Below are 18,734 nucleotides of genomic sequence, written 5' to 3'. Positions count from 1 at the left end.
GGGGGGTTGCTAAGGTTGACTTTTGATACGTTGAGATTCTCCGAAAACTTCCTTCACGAAAGTCGTAGAGCGCGTCGATACGAGTTCGTGGACATGCGGAATGCTAGAATCGGAGTTCGTATTAAGAAGTTATGGGCTTCGAAAAAACTTTCCATTTTAGTATAAAAGGACAAAAATTTCCAGAAATTGCAAAAGAGCCCAGATTTCCCAAAATGGAAACCCGAGCCCAGTTTTCTCTCCCGAGCCCGCGCGCAGGCAGCCACTTCGCCGGTGGTTCTTGAGGGCTTTTGGAGCTTGGAGGACGTTGATGCTTCCCACAAGGTGGCTTGCATCGATTCAACTCGTGGAGGCCGAATTTTGGAATTGAAATTCTAGGGTTTCAATCGGTCCGGTTTGTTCTAAGGTAAAATTCGATCGATTGGTTTATAATTGGACTTTGTTGTAGTTATGAAAGTTGAAATTGGGGTTGAGATGAAGAACTTTGGTGTTGGAAGTTTTGTCAAATTCCGAGTTTGGTTTGGCGGCGGTGCCGCCACTGTGGTGGTGTTTTCCGGCGGTTTCCGGCGACCTCATGGATAGTTTCTGTTCCTGAGTTCGATCTACTCGTCGATACGAGCATTTCGATATATTGTTTGTAATTTTTGGAGATCGTATGAGCATGTTGTGATTTTTACGGTTTCGGACCGTTCGATGTTTCGATCCGTGAGGATTCGAGCTTCCGATCGACTTGTGGTTTTGGCATATCGATCGTAGAAGTATTCCGGAGACATTTGGTGGTCTCGGATGTGGTTTTGCCTCGATTGGCGTCACTTTGGGGATTTTAGTTCAAAACAGGGGTTTCGGACTTAAATCAAATGTGAATCGTTACTAAGTGGAAACCGTTTGTGATTAGGTACTTGACGAAGTATTTGGACGGTTATTTGGCGGATTGGCCGCTTTGTTCTTTGTTGAAGACACAGCGGGAATTCGAGGTGAGTAATCTCACAAGGTTCATTATGAACGAAATTACCATTATTGTTTTGGCGTTAATTATTTAACTGCAAACTATAGTTGGTATTAGTAGGCATTCCTGAGCGAATGACTACGTATATATATATTTACGTGAAATATATATATTCTTGTGGATGATGTGTGATGAATAATATGCATGATGGGTTCATATTATTGTTGAATGGGACTTTTCATAGAAACAATATTGTGGAAAAAGATGTTTTCTATTGTTTGAAAAGTATTGAGTTTTATGTGACATTTTGGAGTCAAGCGTGACTCATTTTAAATGTATTGGTCCTTGTACCAAGGGTCACAGATGGTGAGCAGGGATGGGGAAAGCCGGAACTAGATGGTCGTAACGTTTTAAGTCAGGTGTGACTTACTTAACGTTGGCTTGAGACCAGATGGGGTCTGAAAAGCATGGGTTGCAGATGGTGACCAATGGTTGATCTGAGACCAGATGGGGTCTGAAGATCAAGTGTCACAGATGGTGATAGGTCGCAGATGGTGACCAAAGGTTGATTCCGAGAGCAGACGGGGTCTGAATGATTATAGGTCACAGATGGTGACAGGTCGCAGATAGTGACCAAGGCATGAAATAGGGAATCACGCAGTTGGCCGGGTAAGTGGGTACGATCAGCTAGGGTGCTAGTCTGTCTGTCATGGTACTTCATGGATCTAAGTAGGTTACTTATGACTCCTGGGTACGTACTTTGTCCAGGTTGGACTAAGAATCATATTCTATTTGTTAGGTTAACGATAGGTATGATTGAGGGTGTGTTAATGTGCTGTTGTGTCCAGGTTGGACTAAAAGAATCATATGCTATTTGTTAGGTTAACGATAGGTATGATTGATGTGCTTATGTATTTTGTCCAGGTTGGACCGAATTGATGTGTTTTGTCTAGGTTGGGCTGATTTGATGTGTTTTATCCAGGTTGGATCGATTTATCATATTTGAATTGTTAGGTTAACGATTTATATGATTTTGCCACTGTGTGACTTTTGTGATTTCCTTTTGGGAAGCATGGTATGTTTTTCTTATTCTCGAGTCGAAAGATGTTCCTCGTGTTGGCGTGAGTTGTGCGGGCTTTTATCCCGTAATTTGGTGTGAGTTGTTTTGAGTTACTCATACGGGCTTGCAAAAGCTTACCGGGTTTGTTGTGTGACAACCCGGTGCACTATTCAAACGGTGTAGGGGTTAACCTTGCAGGTCAGGGTGATCGTGGCTGAAGCTGAGGCGGCTTGTTGGCAGCAGAACGGGTAGGAAGCATATTTGGTTGGCCTTACCATTTTTATGACTTCCGTTGTGTAGTAAACTCTGAGGAGCAGTTACGTTTTATATTGTGTTGGCAATTTAATTCGTAAGCTTATGCAATATATGACTCTGTGGTCGGGTCAATATTGACATTGTGGGTTCAGGGCATCAATGTGTATGTAGTTTGAAAAGGAAAAAGTTTCCAGGTATTTTGTATTGATGGCTGAACGATCACGCATGTATAATTATGGGGTTATATATCGATTTTTAATTGTGTTAAAAATCAGGGGCGTGACAGCAGCCGCTTAAGAGTTTGTAGCTTGAGTCCGCTCGAGCTCTTCCATATTTTCACACTCCCTATCTAACAACCATTTGTTCAATTCTTCCATCAGAAAGAGGGGAAATGAGATGGATGATAAGATTTCAAAATAAATATAGGTGTACAATGAGAGGAATGTGTGAGTAGAGAATGAAGTCTGAAGCTTATTTATTACCAATGTTGAAACATAAAAAGTTAGGATAAGTACATGTGTCACGTATATATAGATCAAAAATCTGATCACATGCCGTAGATATATTTTCAGAAGATAACGATATCTGTAGGTGACATGTGTCATATGAAGATTGGGTGATTATCTTATCAGAAATCATAAATATTTTTTGTAAGATAAAGATATCTAAAGTCAACACGTAGCAAATGAAGATTGGTCGATAATCTTATAGCTTGTCATAGAATTTTTTTTTTCTTCCGATGATAACAATATCTATGCTTGATATAGAATTTAATTTGTTAAAAAAAATATTCATTAATTTTTTTTTTAAATTAATGTTGTATGATAATTAATTAATCAAATTATAAGTTTAACTTTATTTTGAATTAATGAATTATTCAAATTTGAAGTGTGAATAGTGGATTGGCAGTCAAATTACCTTTTATAGGTGCATTGTGCAAGCTGAAGGCAATTGCTAATTTTGGATGAATAGTGAATTGATAGTACCAATTTAGTTGGCAAAATTGCGCTTGATTCATGGGTGTATTTGCTCTAATGTCTTATTACCATTTCGTTTTGCAAGGGATGTTAGCAACAAGTCAACATTCAAATCTTTATGGTGATGGATATACTGTCCAATGGTCTGGATATATATATTTCAGGCTTTGGACATGATTGTATCCTTTTCTCCTCTTGTAAATACCCAGCAGCCTAAAGCTACATATAGTCAAAGAAGGCATGAGCATGGAAGCTTCGATATGATTTCCCAGCAACAAGTCATTAATCATTTGGTTCTTCTGAGACTAAAACTTTTCAAAATTAGGAATGTAAGTAAAGTTTTGGAAACTGTATTATTACGTATTCATCGACATTGCACATTTAGACTAAACATGCAATTATTCTGAGGTCTTATTCAAACTATTGAATCATTTATTCATTTTATGTACGTTCTTCATCAGCCACAAAAAATGGACAATATTATTGATAGTGTTCCAAATGAGATAAGATTTCCATACAAGATCGTGATAATCCAAAGAGCTCTGAAAGATTATTCTTATAATTAATTTATTAATTAAGTATATTCATATGCAAAATATCAATATACCAGTTGTGGGGCTGGTTCGTGGTGATTGAATTTGCATTATTTTCTCTTTGATATACACTAACTTTGAGGTTGCTAGATGGTGTGAGTTGAGCAAACACTTTTTTCGCCATCAAATGGCCAATAACATTGTATAATTCTAGTTTAGACGGAGATTTTGTCTTCTATCCTCTCTAATTAATGAACACCAACGTTAAGGGTGCTCGAGGATACAAGTTGAGCAAACACCGCTTTTGCCTTCAGATGTGGGCAAAAAACATTGCAGAATTCAAGTGTTGTGCAGGGATTTTACTTGATACCCAAATATTAATGCTCCTTACAAAGAGTAGGCCTACCTAGGTATAGTCTCAAAAAAAAAAAAGTAGGTAGACTGATAATCAAGCATGAATGATTGAATAATATGGCCTTTCTAAATTTCCATACCAATAATGGTCGGAACTCTATTGCCACTTAATTTGGGTCTTGTTTCCACACGTTTGGACTCAAACAATGCAGAACAGAACATATAAAAATGACCGGCGTTCACATATGAAGAACCAGTCGGTGCTCGGTAATGGCATGCCTTTATTGTCAAGTCTTTGCCGTGTCTAAGCTCCAAAAAGTCTTCCACCCTATTGGTCTTTCTCACTCATTCGAGCCCTATTTATAGCCTTCAATTCTTTCTTTGGAACATATATTCTCATCAGACATTAGCACTCACATACAATACCATTTGAAGAAAAGAGACATAAACAGATCAAGAAAGAAGAGGCTAGAGAGATCGAAATGGAAAGCCAGAAGAAGATGATGGTTGTTTTTGGGTTACTTGCGGCTGTGTTTTTGGAGAGTGTGGCCGCGCAGACGGCCCATGTGGTGGGAGGTAGCGTAGGCTGGACCATACCACAGAATGGTGCACAAGAGTATGTCACTTGGGCGTCTAGTCAGAAGTTCATAGTCGGTGATGTTCTAAGTATGTTTTCCATCTCTAGCTTTTTAATTTCACTCCCATATATCATCACCATCATCTTCTTTTCAATCTTTTTTCAGTCTTTTATGAAACCAACCCTCAAGGGGAAATTCTTATTAAGTTATTACCATGTTTTTTGTATCACATTTAAATCCTAAATTCTTTTTTTTTCGCTGACTAAGTCCTTCAAATTATGGGTACGTTAGTGGTTTTTACATACGTGCTCCTTCAAATCATCTAGATTGACTTGATGGTATGTCCGAACTTTTTCAACAATATTTTACAGTTTAATGACTTAAACTCTAAGCAATGACCAAGTTTTTTTCTTCTTCTTTTTTTTATCAAATATAGCATGTACGTGGCCTAATCAAGTTTAATGTTCTCATATTAATGTTGTTCACATGAATTTGAGGAAGTTAAACAAAATCCGCCATCACATATATGTTCCATGGAATTCTAAATGCAATGTTAATCAATATGATCATAAGAATCATAAAATCATTATAGGAACCAAATCTCTTTTTGTTTTGTTTCTAGATCGATTACTTTAGTAATCATGTAGCAAAAAGGGGTTAATGGTTAGTGGTTATTTATCCCCATTTCTCACATCCTGATGTTTCTTAATTAATTTGCAGTCTTCAACTTCGCGACAGACGCACACGACGTAGTGCAAGTACCCAAAGCATCGTTCGACTCATGCAGCTCCGCCAACCCAATCGGCAGTACCATCACCACGGGCCCGGCCAACATCACTCTCACATCTGCCGGCGACCACTACTACATCTGCACTTTCGGCAGCCACTGCCAGTCCGGCCAGAAGCTCGCCATCACCGTCTCAGCATCCGCCACGTCACCCGGAGCCTCCCCTTCTGCACCAACTCCTATGTCTCCACCTCCACCCACTACCACTACTACTCCTACCACGCCTTCACCCACATCTGACGCCCCTTGCCCTCCGGTCCAAGCACCATCTCCATCCACCAAAACCACGGGGCCCACAGCTAGCACCACACCAGGATCCACCGTGTTGCCGCCGAGCTCTTCTTCCCCTGCCGTTGGGGCTGGTTTCGTTTTGTGCTTGTTGTCCCTTGTTGTGGGATTGTTCTTTTAGATATGTATATATATCGGGATCCCATTATTCATTTTGATATTCTGAGAGATCGTTATTCATTTTTCAGCGTGATGATATCTTTGGAGCGCATGATTGTTAATAAAGGATTAATTCTTTTCTATTCCTGAAATCTAGATCTCTACGAATATAGATAAATGCTTATATAATTGCTCTCTACGAATATTCCTAACCCAAAAACGAAGGAAAGTAACAATAAACAAGAATATTTTTACACCGCTAAAAACCCTAAAACAAGACTAGCAAGCACAGGTTTCGCTTCCTGTTCGATCGTACTCGTCCGGCGGCGCGTGCGGGGTTGGTCTGGCCTCTGGCCTTGCTGCCGTCTGCTCCGCTGCCGGATGGGTGATGAAGGTTAAGGCTTGGGGCAGCCTCCTAGCGACTGTGGTGACTCAAAGCTGCGGAGATGGTTTAGTGGGTTTCTTTACCTCTTTCTCTTCACACACGGAGCCCGGTGTTCGATTTCGATGATGTGGGCGATGGATTGGGATGGGAGGCGGTTCGGATCTGGATTTGCATTCCTTCCAAGCGGTGTTGCCGACTGTGTTTGGTGGTTTTTATCTGGTTTTTGGGTGAACCCTTGTCGGGTTTTTGCTTGGTTTCCAATTCGGAGTTCTAGATGGTCGGTGACGCTCCGTTGACCGTATCTGAGATCGGCAACGGAGTGGTTCGGGCGGTGCGACGTGGTTCTGGCGGTGCTGGTCTCGGCGGCGACGGTGCTGGGTTGTACATGTCGATCCGGCTGCTATGCGAAGGATTGGGGCAGGGCCTGTTTGGGCCTGTTTGGCTGGGTTTTGAGCCCACTGTTTCTTCGGGCTGCCTCTTGGACTTAGAGATCGGGGCTGGGGTTTTGTGCCCTAAGCCCACTTTATTTCTCGTTTTTTCGGGAACCTATGTTAGTAGCTTTGTTTACTTTCAATAATTCCCTATGTATTTAGGGATCATAGCTTTGGTACTTTGCCTACAGAATGATCGGTGATTCTACACATCTAGATGCAAAGTTCTTTGGTGTACCGCAATCGAGCGCATAGGCACTGAGAATTTTGTCTGCTATTATTCTTAGTTTAGAATTATGTTATTCTGCTAGGCTCCTGCAAAAGGAGCAGATTTGTTTCAAGTGTAATGGCACTTATCCCCCTGATGTGCTGGGCCATTCTAGCCTGTGTTTTCTATGAATGAATTCTTTCTTCAAAAAATATAATTGACTTTCTCGAACCAACCTTTGTATAATGTAATAGGGCAATTCATTATCCATCAAACTCTCATATTTGTTGGATAAACACATTTATTATTTCTTATCTCATGTCAATTAGGTGTTAGGCTAGGGAAAAATTCTCTCGCCACGCAAGTATAGAAGTAAAGATAGAAAGAAGAAATAATCAAGCCAAGAAGACAACAAGATTTAACGAGGTTCGGCCAATATCCTTGCCTACATTCTGGGAGAGTTTCACCTTTACTAATGAGAGAATTACACAAGTACAAGATAACACCGCTCAAGTTTATGCGCAACTCAAGCCCTTGTATCCAAAAGGATACCCCTTGTACACCATTTCTCAACCTAGAAGATCACTCTACCCTAACAGCTATTCACATTCTTGAACACAACTCACTTTGCTTCTTTACATGAAAAACCTTAGAGTTGCTCTTGACCTCTCCTTTTCTTGTCTCCACACAAGTTTCATTCATTTATAGCCATTGATAAAAGTCACTAGACTCACCTCATCAATGCCCATTCATGAATCAATCACCCATCTCCCTCATTAACTCCATAGAAAGACTAAAAGGTCCATCATGAATTTAACCATGCATTTATTCCCAATGCATCAATTTGACCATGCATTTATGCCCAATGCATGCACTTTACTATGCACCAATTTTCCATGCATAAGTTGTCACCTTGAATGCACAAATCCTAAATACCATGCATTCTTGCCATGCAATATATCTCTACCAAGAAGGGATAGACATCAAACTTAACAATCTCCCCCACCCGACTTTGGTGGAGAGCTCCGCACCACCACTTCAATCCCTGAAGTCATCTCGATCTGAGACACAACTTGTTATACCCACAAGCACTCCTTTGGCTTTGTACTTGCACGTTGCACATAATCAGAGTCATTTGCATTCGGACATAACTCGATCCCCCTGATTCAATCAGCCAATACCATATGTAATTGCCCCGAGACAACGATCACTTGTTGACTCTGAAGTAGGACCTTGACTCGACCCCTTCCCTAGCAGAGTTTACCTTCTCACCATCATCTGAAACTTGAAAACTTGTGACTAACGTCTCTACTATGCCTGCAAACGAGACCCGCTTCAGATACCTGCATCCTTGTGCACATTGTTTCCCTTCAACCTTCGAGGTCTGAGTTTTCCTATCAGACGGAACATACTTCCACACTTTTCTCCCTTCATTAGGACCACACAACCACGTGATACTTTCATAACTCTCCCTGTTGACGAAACCCTGCAGCCCATGGAGTCTAATTGGCTCAAGGATATTAAATTTCTCTGGAACCTTGGGACGTATACAACATCACCCAAAGTGCGAACCGCTCCATCAAAAATCTTGATCTTCACCGTTCCAGCACCCATGACACGACGCCTTGTGCCATCACCCCAAGTCACAAATCCTTGGACTTGTTGGAACGTATCAAAATATTCTCTCCTTGAGCAAAGATGATGAGAAGAATCAGTATCCAATATCTAATCACATTGAGAACAAGTGTAATTAACTTTTGAGATTGTGAGAAATTCTCCAAATCCATTTGAAACATGTGCTACACCAACCATGGAGTATCTGAGCCTTTATCATCCTTCTCTTTTAACAACAGCAATCTGACCTTATGTGTCCCCACTCCTTGCACTTGTAGCACTGCTTGCCCTTTTCCCTACCCCCTAGATTTCGACCTACTATGTCCTCTAGATCCCTTGGCAGTTGATCTTCCCCTTTGATTTTGATCATGAGCAACAAAGACGAAACCTTGGGAATCATCGGATTTCTTCCGCTTCTCATGAGTTAAGAGAGTCGATTCCATCTCCTCTGGCCATCTTTAATGTATCCTTACCATACAAGAGATTGTAGTGGTGATATTATCATACGAATCGGGAAGCGAGGTAAGAAGTAGAAGGGCTTGATCTTCTTCGTCAATCTTTACATCAACTCTTGCAAGTTGATCTACCAATCCTCTGGACACGTTATTGTGCTCCATGAGACTCACACCTTCTCCCATCTTAAGGTTGTAGAGATCCAGCTTTAGATTCAACTTTGTCTACAAACCTTTCCCAAGATGGAGCTTCTCCATTTTCCCCCAAAGCTCAGGTGCCGAATCTACATCATTAACATTATTGATAATATCGTCAGCAATATAAAACCTAATAGTGCTAACACACCTGGACTCCAACTCTTCCCTATCTTCATATGACATCTTCTCCGGCTTCGCATCATCTCCCTTCAGCAGTTTTGCAAGACCTTGTTGAACTAGTTCTCCTAAGAGTGGAGGGGGATCGAATCTACTAGAGCAAGGTTGTCGTACTCAATGGGAACCACCAACCTCTCATATTGATAAACTTGTGCACATCTTCTATATTGTTGGAATTGTGCTAGTGAAGCCCACTAAATTAAGTTTACGGCTGAGAAGACAGCCAACCATATGGTGGTCGTCTTACTGCACAATGGCTCTAGCAAATCCTAGATCAACAGGAAGGGCATCGCAGAGAGAGAAAGAAACAGTCACGCTAGCATGGCGTTAACTAAGGCTGGACTTGGTTGGTTCATCGCGGTTAATTAGTTGAAACAGACCACCAAACCAGCCGTTCGGTTTACTAGATTTTAGGCACCTAAACTGGTCATAATCTTTCAACACCAACATACTTTGTTTAACCAACCTCAGTATTTCAGTTTCTGTTCGATTTTGATGAAGCGCTAAATTTCCAGATCTGGTTCTCAAAATCCATGGAAGAAGGCAAAAATTTTCAATGTATGCCACGTTTACTTACTTTGAATCGGAGACAACGGAAATGGAAGAAGGAAGGAATCAGTATGTGAATGATTCCTAAACCCATACCCCTCCCTGGTTATCAAACTAAGGCTTATTCAGGAATCGAGTCCTGATAATGAGGTGGAACCCACATCCATTATAATACCTTTATATGTTAGTAAACGCATGAAATTTCATACCCTTGAATCATTCCCTTCATTCTCATTCTCATTCCAGGTAAGTAAACGTACCCGTAATTTCTTCAAATCAATAGAAAACTATATATATAGTCGTTGTAGCGCTTTCAAATCTACATATATGAGTTTCCAATTTTCTCTCAACACGAAATTCTGTACACCAATCAACGACTTCATATTTTGATGCCCAAATTAATTAAAACCATAAAACCAATAATAACATACCTAAGAGGGAATATAATCTTAAGAGATACGTGTGAGAGAGAGTCTCTCTAGCCCTAGCGCCTCGAGAGAGCAAAAACACCACCAAACCATTCCCTGTTCAGTGGCGGCCAAGGATAGCGCCAGCATCGCTGCGTTGTCATTGGGCTGGCTGCCGGACGGGTGCTTCATTGGCCTGGGCTGAGGTCAGAGGGGAAGGTGGTTTGGTTCGTGGTTTGGCAGGCGGGTGGGTGGCGGGTTTTTGGGCGGCATCTCTGAGCGTTTTGCAGTCGCTTTCTGTGCAGGGAATGCTAGTTGATCATACCCGGCGGCGGCGTCGATCTTGGGGTGTCTGGGCGACAGAGCGAGCTCGTGAGGCTCGGGGCAAGGCGCTACATCGGCGGAAGCTCGTGAGGCTCAGGGCAACGCTGGCTTGTGGCGGTGCTCGACGGCGTGCTCTTTATGGGCGGCTGATGGAAGAGATGTTTTTTTTGTGGAGGGGATTGTGGGTGGTGCTGTACGGGCAACTACAGGAAGATGAAGGTGTGGTTTGGGTTTGGGTCAACCCTCTCTTGTAGGGCCTTGAGTTGGGCCCCTTCTCTTGGGGCTGTCCTATTTGGCTATTGGGCTTTCTAATTTAGGCTAGGGTTTTCTAATTTAGGATGGGGTTCTTTAGCCCTAGGCCCATTCCTATATTTTTTAGTTAGTCTAAATTACAATAATTTCCTTGTATTAGGAACCTAGATTTCTAGCGCCTCCAGCATAGTACTAATGGAGGATCCCCGCTACCTCTACGTATTTGATTGTATAATGAGTAGGTCTATTTCTATGTACCACTGTGGGTACTACCACTATATTCTTGTCAGTCTATGCCCTTAAATGGCAGCAGAAAGGTATGTAACGATCTATATATTCTGGCTTGTGCGGAATATTAATGACAATCATTGATTGATTGATTCATAAAAAAAAAATTTAAAAATTAAAAAACATACCTAAGAGGGAAGAGGTGAGAGAATAATATATATGTATGGAGCTGAGTTTATTATCTGCGTTTTTTTTTTTAATAAATGATTTTTTTTATTTTTTATTTTTTCAAAAACCCCACCCCATTCCCACCCTTAATGGGGCTCGAACTCCTGACCTCTTATAAAGGAATTATCTTCATATATAATAGAAAACTCAATAGAGTTGATTACAATCATATATTGTAATACATCCAAAAAATAATCTTGGAGTATTAACAAATTTTATGCTAGCCTCAAGCCAGAATGGCTATTACATACCCTTCTGCTGCCATCTAAAGACAGAACAAGAAGATATGGACATATAGTAATACCCAGGGTGGTGCATAGAGATAGATCCACTCATTAAACATTCAATGCTCACCATTACAGAATAGCTTGAACCATCCTTTAGTACTACTCTAGAAGATTCGCTAGTACCAGATATGTTAAAATAAACATATTCTACTGGATCAAAACCTCCAGGATCCCATATTCGAAACCCTAGAGAATTAGAGTCCATCAGTTTGACCCATAAAAGAGCCCAAGTCTAGCTTTGAGCGCACATTCAGACCCTTAGCCAATTAGGTCTCCAACTCACTTTGGGATCCCAATCTAAGTTTGGTTTGGGCCACCAATTCAGATTTGGACACCCGAATGATTTGGGCACCCCGACACCAGTAAGCACCCTCTTCTCAGCTACCAAATGAATTGCAGCTGTCACCAAAGCCACCATCGCCTTATCTGAGCCCACCGCCGAGACAACCACCATTAACCCTACGGCCACACCTGCGGAACGGAGGGCAAGGATCGTTGTCACCCTGCCTTGGCCCTTGGATTCGCGGCTTTGGTAAGAGCGGAACACAGAACAAAGCATACCCTGCAAAATGAAACAGTGTAGGCTGACCATCTTTGTACTTTCCATAGATCGGAACTCAGAGCTTTGTGCAGCCATCCCTACAAAACGAACCACACTTCTTGGCTTCACCACCTACAGTGTCCAGCCTTAATCCCTCGCCATCTGCAAGACCTCCATCACACCGAGACAACCGCTTGTCAATAACGATTTTAGACGCGCACGATTTGGTCCAGGACGCCCAACTCTCCTTGACGTCGCAGTCCAGAAAGGCATAGTACTAGATTAATTCACTTTCCCCGTCCAAACCCATAGCATAGTTGGGTACGAAAGTGATAGTTTTGCATAGTCGGGTACTGAAGTTAAAAGTGGGCCTGAGTTCGAGTACTGTTTGTATAATTTTCTTGAGAGAAAGAGAAAAAATGCATCTGTGTCTAGGGCTGGCAAATCCAGCCGAGACAAACCAGCCAACTGTATCCGTCCCGAACCAAGTTTATCGATAGCCAACAATTTAGGTAACCGAAGTTGTGGTACGGTACAACCGAACTGAGATGGGGTAACTGGTACGGTACTGGTATTGAATTTTACAGAAATACGGCATATCGTACCGTACCACATATTTAATATAATATATATTTATTTTAAATATTTCTTATATTATTAATTGTAGCCGTTGATTTCCTTATAATCTAACTAACAACTGTTAGATTAAGTCATTAAACCCTAATCCCTCATTCCCTCAGACGGAGACCTCAGTCTCTCTCTCTCGAACCCGAGGTCCCCAGCCCTCAAAACACTCTCGCTGTCACTCCCTCAGACGGAGACCTCACTCACCTCAGTCTCTCTCTCGAATCTGAGCTGATCAGCCCTCAAACTTTGTTGCTGTCACTCCCGTTGTCGTCGAATGGGCTCTGGCCGTAGGGGGATTTCAGATCTTGTAGACCTAGAGGGGTTGGGATTTGGATCTTTGTTGTTGGTTTGGGGTCGGAGGAGATTGAAACGGATCTCGGCCGTCGGTTTGGGGGAGTTGTGACGACCAAGCCTCGATGAGCAGCAGAGGTTGGATCGTTGTTGGTGGTTTGGGGTCGGCGACTGAAGCGGCGGACTGGGTGGTGGTGAATTGGGTCTGCGGCAGCTAGGGATAGTTTCCTTGTGCTAGTCCGACAGTGGTGGGCAGGCAGAGGAGTCGGAACAATGGTGGTTGTCCGGCGGTGGTGGTGTCGGGTTGGGGTTAACTCTGCAAGATCTGGGCTTGCCTTGCCTAGCGGGCCTAAACATTCTCCTTGCTCCTTTGGTTTGGGTTCAATTCTTGGGCTCTGGCCGGATTGTGGCCTAACTATAAACTCGGTTGGAGGCCCAACCAACCGATACCAACCGAGTCTCTCGGTATACTGAGATGTTGGTATACCGACTTTTGTGGCTGGTAATGGGAGAAGATTTTATGTACCAAACTAGTCCGGTACGGTAGGTGGTTTTGGGCTAGCACCTCCGGTACCGAACCGAACCGAACCCACCCCTATCTGTGTGGTATGAAATCTCTAGGATTAGTGGGAATATATCTAGTGTGTGCAATCCTAGGGAAACATATTTACTATCAATAATGATTTGACACCTCAGTTAAAATAGATAGGAATGTTTGCTTTGTGTGCAGGCCTAGTGTATAAATTATTCAAAACCAATAGAAATTGATAGAAACAGCTTGGTTCATTCTGGTTTGTTGCATGGTCGAACTGAAAATCGACACCAAAGTGATCGGTTTGGTGCTGATTTAATCCATTTTTAGTATTTCGATTGCCAAAAGTCTACCACTAGCATCAACAATGTGATTTTGAAAGGAAAAAAAAAAATTTGATGACGGCATTCGACGATGAAACCTTAAGAGAGCACTAAGTCAGATTTCTGAAAAACCTAGACTCAAACTTTTGAGAATTTTAGAATGTTGGATGGTATCAAAGTGCTACATTAATTTGCATTAATGTCTTGCTACAAAGGGTAGGTATAGTAATGGAATCAAGTAATTTGATTTCATGAAAACTCTCTCTACTGAAACCTTTCGTTTGGGGTTTTCTCCTTTTTTTTCTGCATCTCCCCCTCCATGGGCGTTCTACTGAGGTCATGGGCGTTTTCCTGCTTTCTGTCTGTTTCTTCGTTTCTTTCATGGGTCTGTTTGATATATTTCCTTTTGTTTTCCTCTTTATTCCACATTTGTATTCTTTTTCTCTATCAAATTCTTATCCCTCCATATTGTCGTTGTTTTCAGCAGCTCTTGTCCTATTTCTTCTGCCATCCTCTGTAAATTTGCTCCTTGGAGCACTTCTTTAATCAGCATTCACCCGATAGTACAGAAAAATACCTTCTCGGATGTGCAATAGGGGGCTGATTATCCTTTGGGTGGCTACCCCTTTGATCCAATTTTGGATCTTGTTCTTTTTTCTTTTTTTTCTTTCTTTTTTTTCATCTGGTTTTTCTGGGCCTGGCTCTGTTGATGGCAGAAAACGATCTCTGTTGCAGAGTTGATTTAAGACTTGTTCTTTGTTGTGGATCTTGATTGAAGTCGTTTGGAATCATCAGCGGTGTACCCAAGATTTTCTTGATCTTTGCAACAACTTGCAATTTTCAACGCGGTGGTGACAGCGTTGCAGCAACGTTCTCCTCCTTGTTGGGTGGTTTTTATTTGGGCTCGCCTGGTCTGGACTTATGGTGTCTTGTTGGGTCTGTTTTGTTTGTATGGGCTTATATTTTGCCACATTCACGCGTGCTTATGTGCTTAAGTTTTCTTGTTTAAACATGTTCAGTCAAGTACATGATGTAGCCAATAAGGACTACTACAAATCCAAACGTGAAAATCAGGAAATAAAAGCGCACGTTTAGCTAACGTATGCGCTGCTTGATTACAATCACTTGGAGAGAATAAACATATAATACAAGAAAAGCTAGGAAACAATTATTTAACAGCAGCCAATAATGCACCACCATCAGTAGCCCAGCTTTCTTCATTGTAATTAAGAGAATTCACCACCTCCTTAGCATCCATCTCCAGCATCACTGAAGAATATCCACAGTTTCTAGCCAAATACAGTCCTAAAGAGGCAGCATAAAGCTCTGTTGCCCTTGAAGAGAAATTGCCATGCAAACCTTTAAGAGCCACAAGTAAGATAGATCCATCCCAACTGCAGGGTTTGTAATCTTTTTGCAATTAATAAATTATAATTTTTTTTGTAAAAAATAAAAAAAATAAAGCAGGTATGGTGGGTATTGTCTCGTAAAGAAAAAGAGAGTGAGTAGGTATAGTCTCTCAAATAAAAGACTAAAAGAGAGAGTAGGTAAAGTCAAGCATGGATTATTGAATAGTATGGCCTTTCCCTTTCCACACCTATGGCCTTTCCACACTACGTAGAAATAATAGTCGGAACTTGCCACTTCATTTCGTTCTTGGTTCCACACGTTGGACTCGAACAACTTAAACATCAATACTTTACAGTTTACACATAAGAAATTACCGGCGTTCACATATGAAGAACAAGTCGGCACGTACAAGCTAGGCAAGGCATTCCTTTATTTTCCAGGCTTTGCGTGTCTAAGCGTCTTAGACTTCAAAAAGTCTTCCACCCTTTTTGGTGTTTTCTCACTCATTCGAGCCCTATTTATAGGCTTCAATTCTTTCTTTGGAACATATATTCTCATCAGACATCAGTAGTACTCAGATACAATTCCATTTGAAGAGAAGAGAGGCCGGTAAACATATCAAGAAAGAAGGAGAAGCTAGAGAGATCGAGATGGAGAGCCAGAAGAAGATGATGGTTGTTTTTGGGTTAGTTGCGGCTGTGTTTTTACAGTGTGTGGCGGCACAGACGACCCATGTGGTGGGAGGTAGCGTAGGCTGGACCATACCACAGACCGGTGCACAAGAGTATGTCACATGGGCGTCTGGTCAGAAGTTCGTAGTTGGTGATTTTCTGAGTATGTTTCCCATCTCTAGCTTCTTAATTTCACTCATATATCATCACCATCATCTTCTTCTTATTGTTGGGCATTGTTCAATGATCAATTAAGTCCTCTAAATAACTACAAATTCCAACATTTGATCAATTACTTAACCTAGTCTGTTCTTAACTATCAATCGCAGTTTTCAACTTCACGACAAACTCACACGACGTTCTGGAAGTACCCAAAGCATCGTTCGACTCTTGCAGCTCCACCGGCAGCACCATCAAGACCGGCCCGGCCAACATCACTATCAACTCCACCGGCGAACAGTACTACATCTGTACTATCGGCAACCACTGCCAGTCCGGCCAGAAGCTCGCCATCACCGTCTTAACATCCGCCACGTCACCCGGAGGCTCTCCTTCTGCACCATCTCCATCTACCACAGCTAACAACACGCCGGGGGTGACGTTTTGTGCTGGTTTCGTTTTGTGCTCGTTGTCCCTTGTAATGGGATTGTTCTTTTAGAGACGCGTATATACATACTGTAATTTATTATATCCCATTGTTCATTTTGGATATTTTGAGAGATCGATAGACAATAAGGTTAATGTTGATTGTTATTTGATTTTTAGCATGATGATATATTTTTGGAGCGCATGATTATCGATCAGTTCTTGAATTTTTTTTTTTTTTTTTGATCTCTACAAATATTGAATAATGCTCATACAATTTACCTTCTCGAATCAACAATCTTTGCAAGTTATATATATATAGTCTTTCTACACGTGTATATGCTAATGTTTTAGAAGGGACATAGCTTACATACGCAAAATGTCATTTCTATTGTACTGATGTATATATATGCACATATCTGCACTTTTTTTTTTATTATTGCTTGAAGTTCATCCTTTTTATAAATGAAACACTGTAAATCTAAATATTTATTCACATTTTCCCAAAATTAATAAAATGTAACATGCGGGGATAATAATTTTAGCAGTTTTATCGCACAGAAAATCTTCCAATATTGTACAAAATAATTACAAACAAAAGATAGAAAGTGCTGCCATCCCAACTACTGAACAAATAATTTTATTTCTCACTATTCACTATTTTACTTTTTATGTAAAAAAAAAAATTTACAATTTGAGTGTTACAGCATTCTTGACTTTTGAAAGTTTGGACTACAAAAAGCAATTCAAAGCTTGATCAAGTCTACCATTCATTCATGATGGATATCAAACTCAACATGTCAAAATCCACAGCGAAGAAATCATCCCCTATGGGCAAAAAATCAAATGCTATAGTGTGACGAGTGTGACGATACAACCTCACAACTAACATTAAGAAGAAACATCTCACTCTCTTTCATATTGTGTCCCAAAAAGTAGGGCCACATGCAAAGGCATATCACTAACATGTTGATAACAAGAAGGCACTAAGGCTATGTTTGGTATGGCTGGGCTTTTCAGAAAAGCTGGCTTCTGCTTATTTCTGAGAATAAGTGGCTGAAAAGCAAAGTAGCTGAGTGTTTGGTAAACTGGCTTTTTATAAGAGCTGTCAGTGGCAAGAGCAGTGGCAAAGTGTTTGGTAAACTCAAACTGACTTGTGCTTTTTATTTGTGAAATGACCAAATTGGACATGAGAGATTATTTTGCTTTGATTGTTTGGTAATACAATGTTGTTCAAATGAGCTTGTTATCATTTTTAATCTTTATGATGTCCTTATAAATTTTTGTGAACTTTCAATTTTTATACATCATGGTGACCATATAATTAATATTGGACAATTTTAAAAAATAACTTGTACAAATATATTAGTAACATTAATAACATTTGGTTCTGATTGGCATCAAGTAACCACAAAAAATATCATAACATATTCAAATATCCACGTTATCAAGCGCACTCATCAAACTTTGAGTAATGCTATTTTTTATTGATTCCATTTCTTGTGCATCATGGCCGGCCATGATATTCTTCTTCTACATCGTAATCCATCTCTATCCCACCACTTGGCCCATCACCTGAACTTTGAGCAAAATTACTGTCTTTGCTATCAAATGTAGTCCAAGCTTTAGTACCTATGACAAACCACATATGAATGCCAAGTTCTAGTTTAAACGAGCAGGAAAGAAAACTTGACAAAGGGTATAATAATAGCTATATGACAGCAACATACTAAATTAGCAAGGATCTAAAGGTATTGTATACTTGTAAACTATCAATCAGGAAAGCAAGGACACAAGGAAAAAAAAACCGACATAAGAAAGCAAAAGAAGAAAGATTTTGGTCTGTGGTTATCCAAGTATGAATGTTTAGTTCTCACATGCAGTAAGAATTGCTATTACGGAACCTTCACATAAATAACTCATGGCAATATGCACATATACACACATTATGATATTGCTTTACCGATGCCTTATCTGACCTTTGCATTAGTAGTAACCTCTTTTGCACAACTTGCAAAGAACAAGGTGTTTTTTGATTGCTCAACATGACTTCGTGCAGGGCGCATGGTGCAAATGATGGCTGTCCTAGCGTGTTACCTCCCAAAGAATTTTGCAGTATGCGTGTTAGCTTGGAATCTCTGTAAGGTATGTGTCCGTTTCTTGCCGTGCTGCATCCATTCATTCAAAGAGGTCTCTCCTA

The 18,734-nt window shown here is 40.9% G+C and overlaps 2 protein-coding genes across 2 annotated transcripts; both read left to right on the top strand.

Annotated features, from left to right (window-relative positions):
- The first annotated feature begins 4,503 nt into the window (after nucleotides 1-4,503).
- On the top strand, nucleotides 4,504-6,017 carry LOC133738762 (umecyanin-like). Its single transcript, XM_062166361.1, has 2 exons — nucleotides 4,504-4,788; nucleotides 5,421-6,017. The coding sequence occupies exons 1-2, from the start codon at nucleotides 4,605-4,607 to the stop codon at nucleotides 5,894-5,896; spliced, it is 660 nt and encodes a 219-aa protein (XP_062022345.1). The 5' UTR covers nucleotides 4,504-4,604; the 3' UTR covers nucleotides 5,897-6,017.
- A 9,795-nt stretch (nucleotides 6,018-15,812) lies between these two features.
- Nucleotides 15,813-16,750, top strand: LOC133738749 (umecyanin-like). Its single transcript, XM_062166346.1, has 2 exons — nucleotides 15,813-16,112; nucleotides 16,279-16,750. Exons 1-2 carry the CDS (start codon nucleotides 15,929-15,931, stop codon nucleotides 16,605-16,607), a joined length of 513 nt encoding a protein of 170 aa, XP_062022330.1. The 5' UTR covers nucleotides 15,813-15,928; the 3' UTR covers nucleotides 16,608-16,750.
- Nucleotides 16,751-18,734: the final 1,984 nt, after the last annotated feature.

Source organism: Rosa rugosa, chromosome 1, assembly GCF_958449725.1.
Source record: "Rosa rugosa chromosome 1, drRosRugo1.1, whole genome shotgun sequence".
NCBI lineage: Eukaryota > Viridiplantae > Streptophyta > Magnoliopsida > Rosales > Rosaceae > Rosa > Rosa rugosa.
Note: the sequence above shows the minus strand (reverse complement) of the source record. Positions and strands in the feature narration are given on the sequence as shown.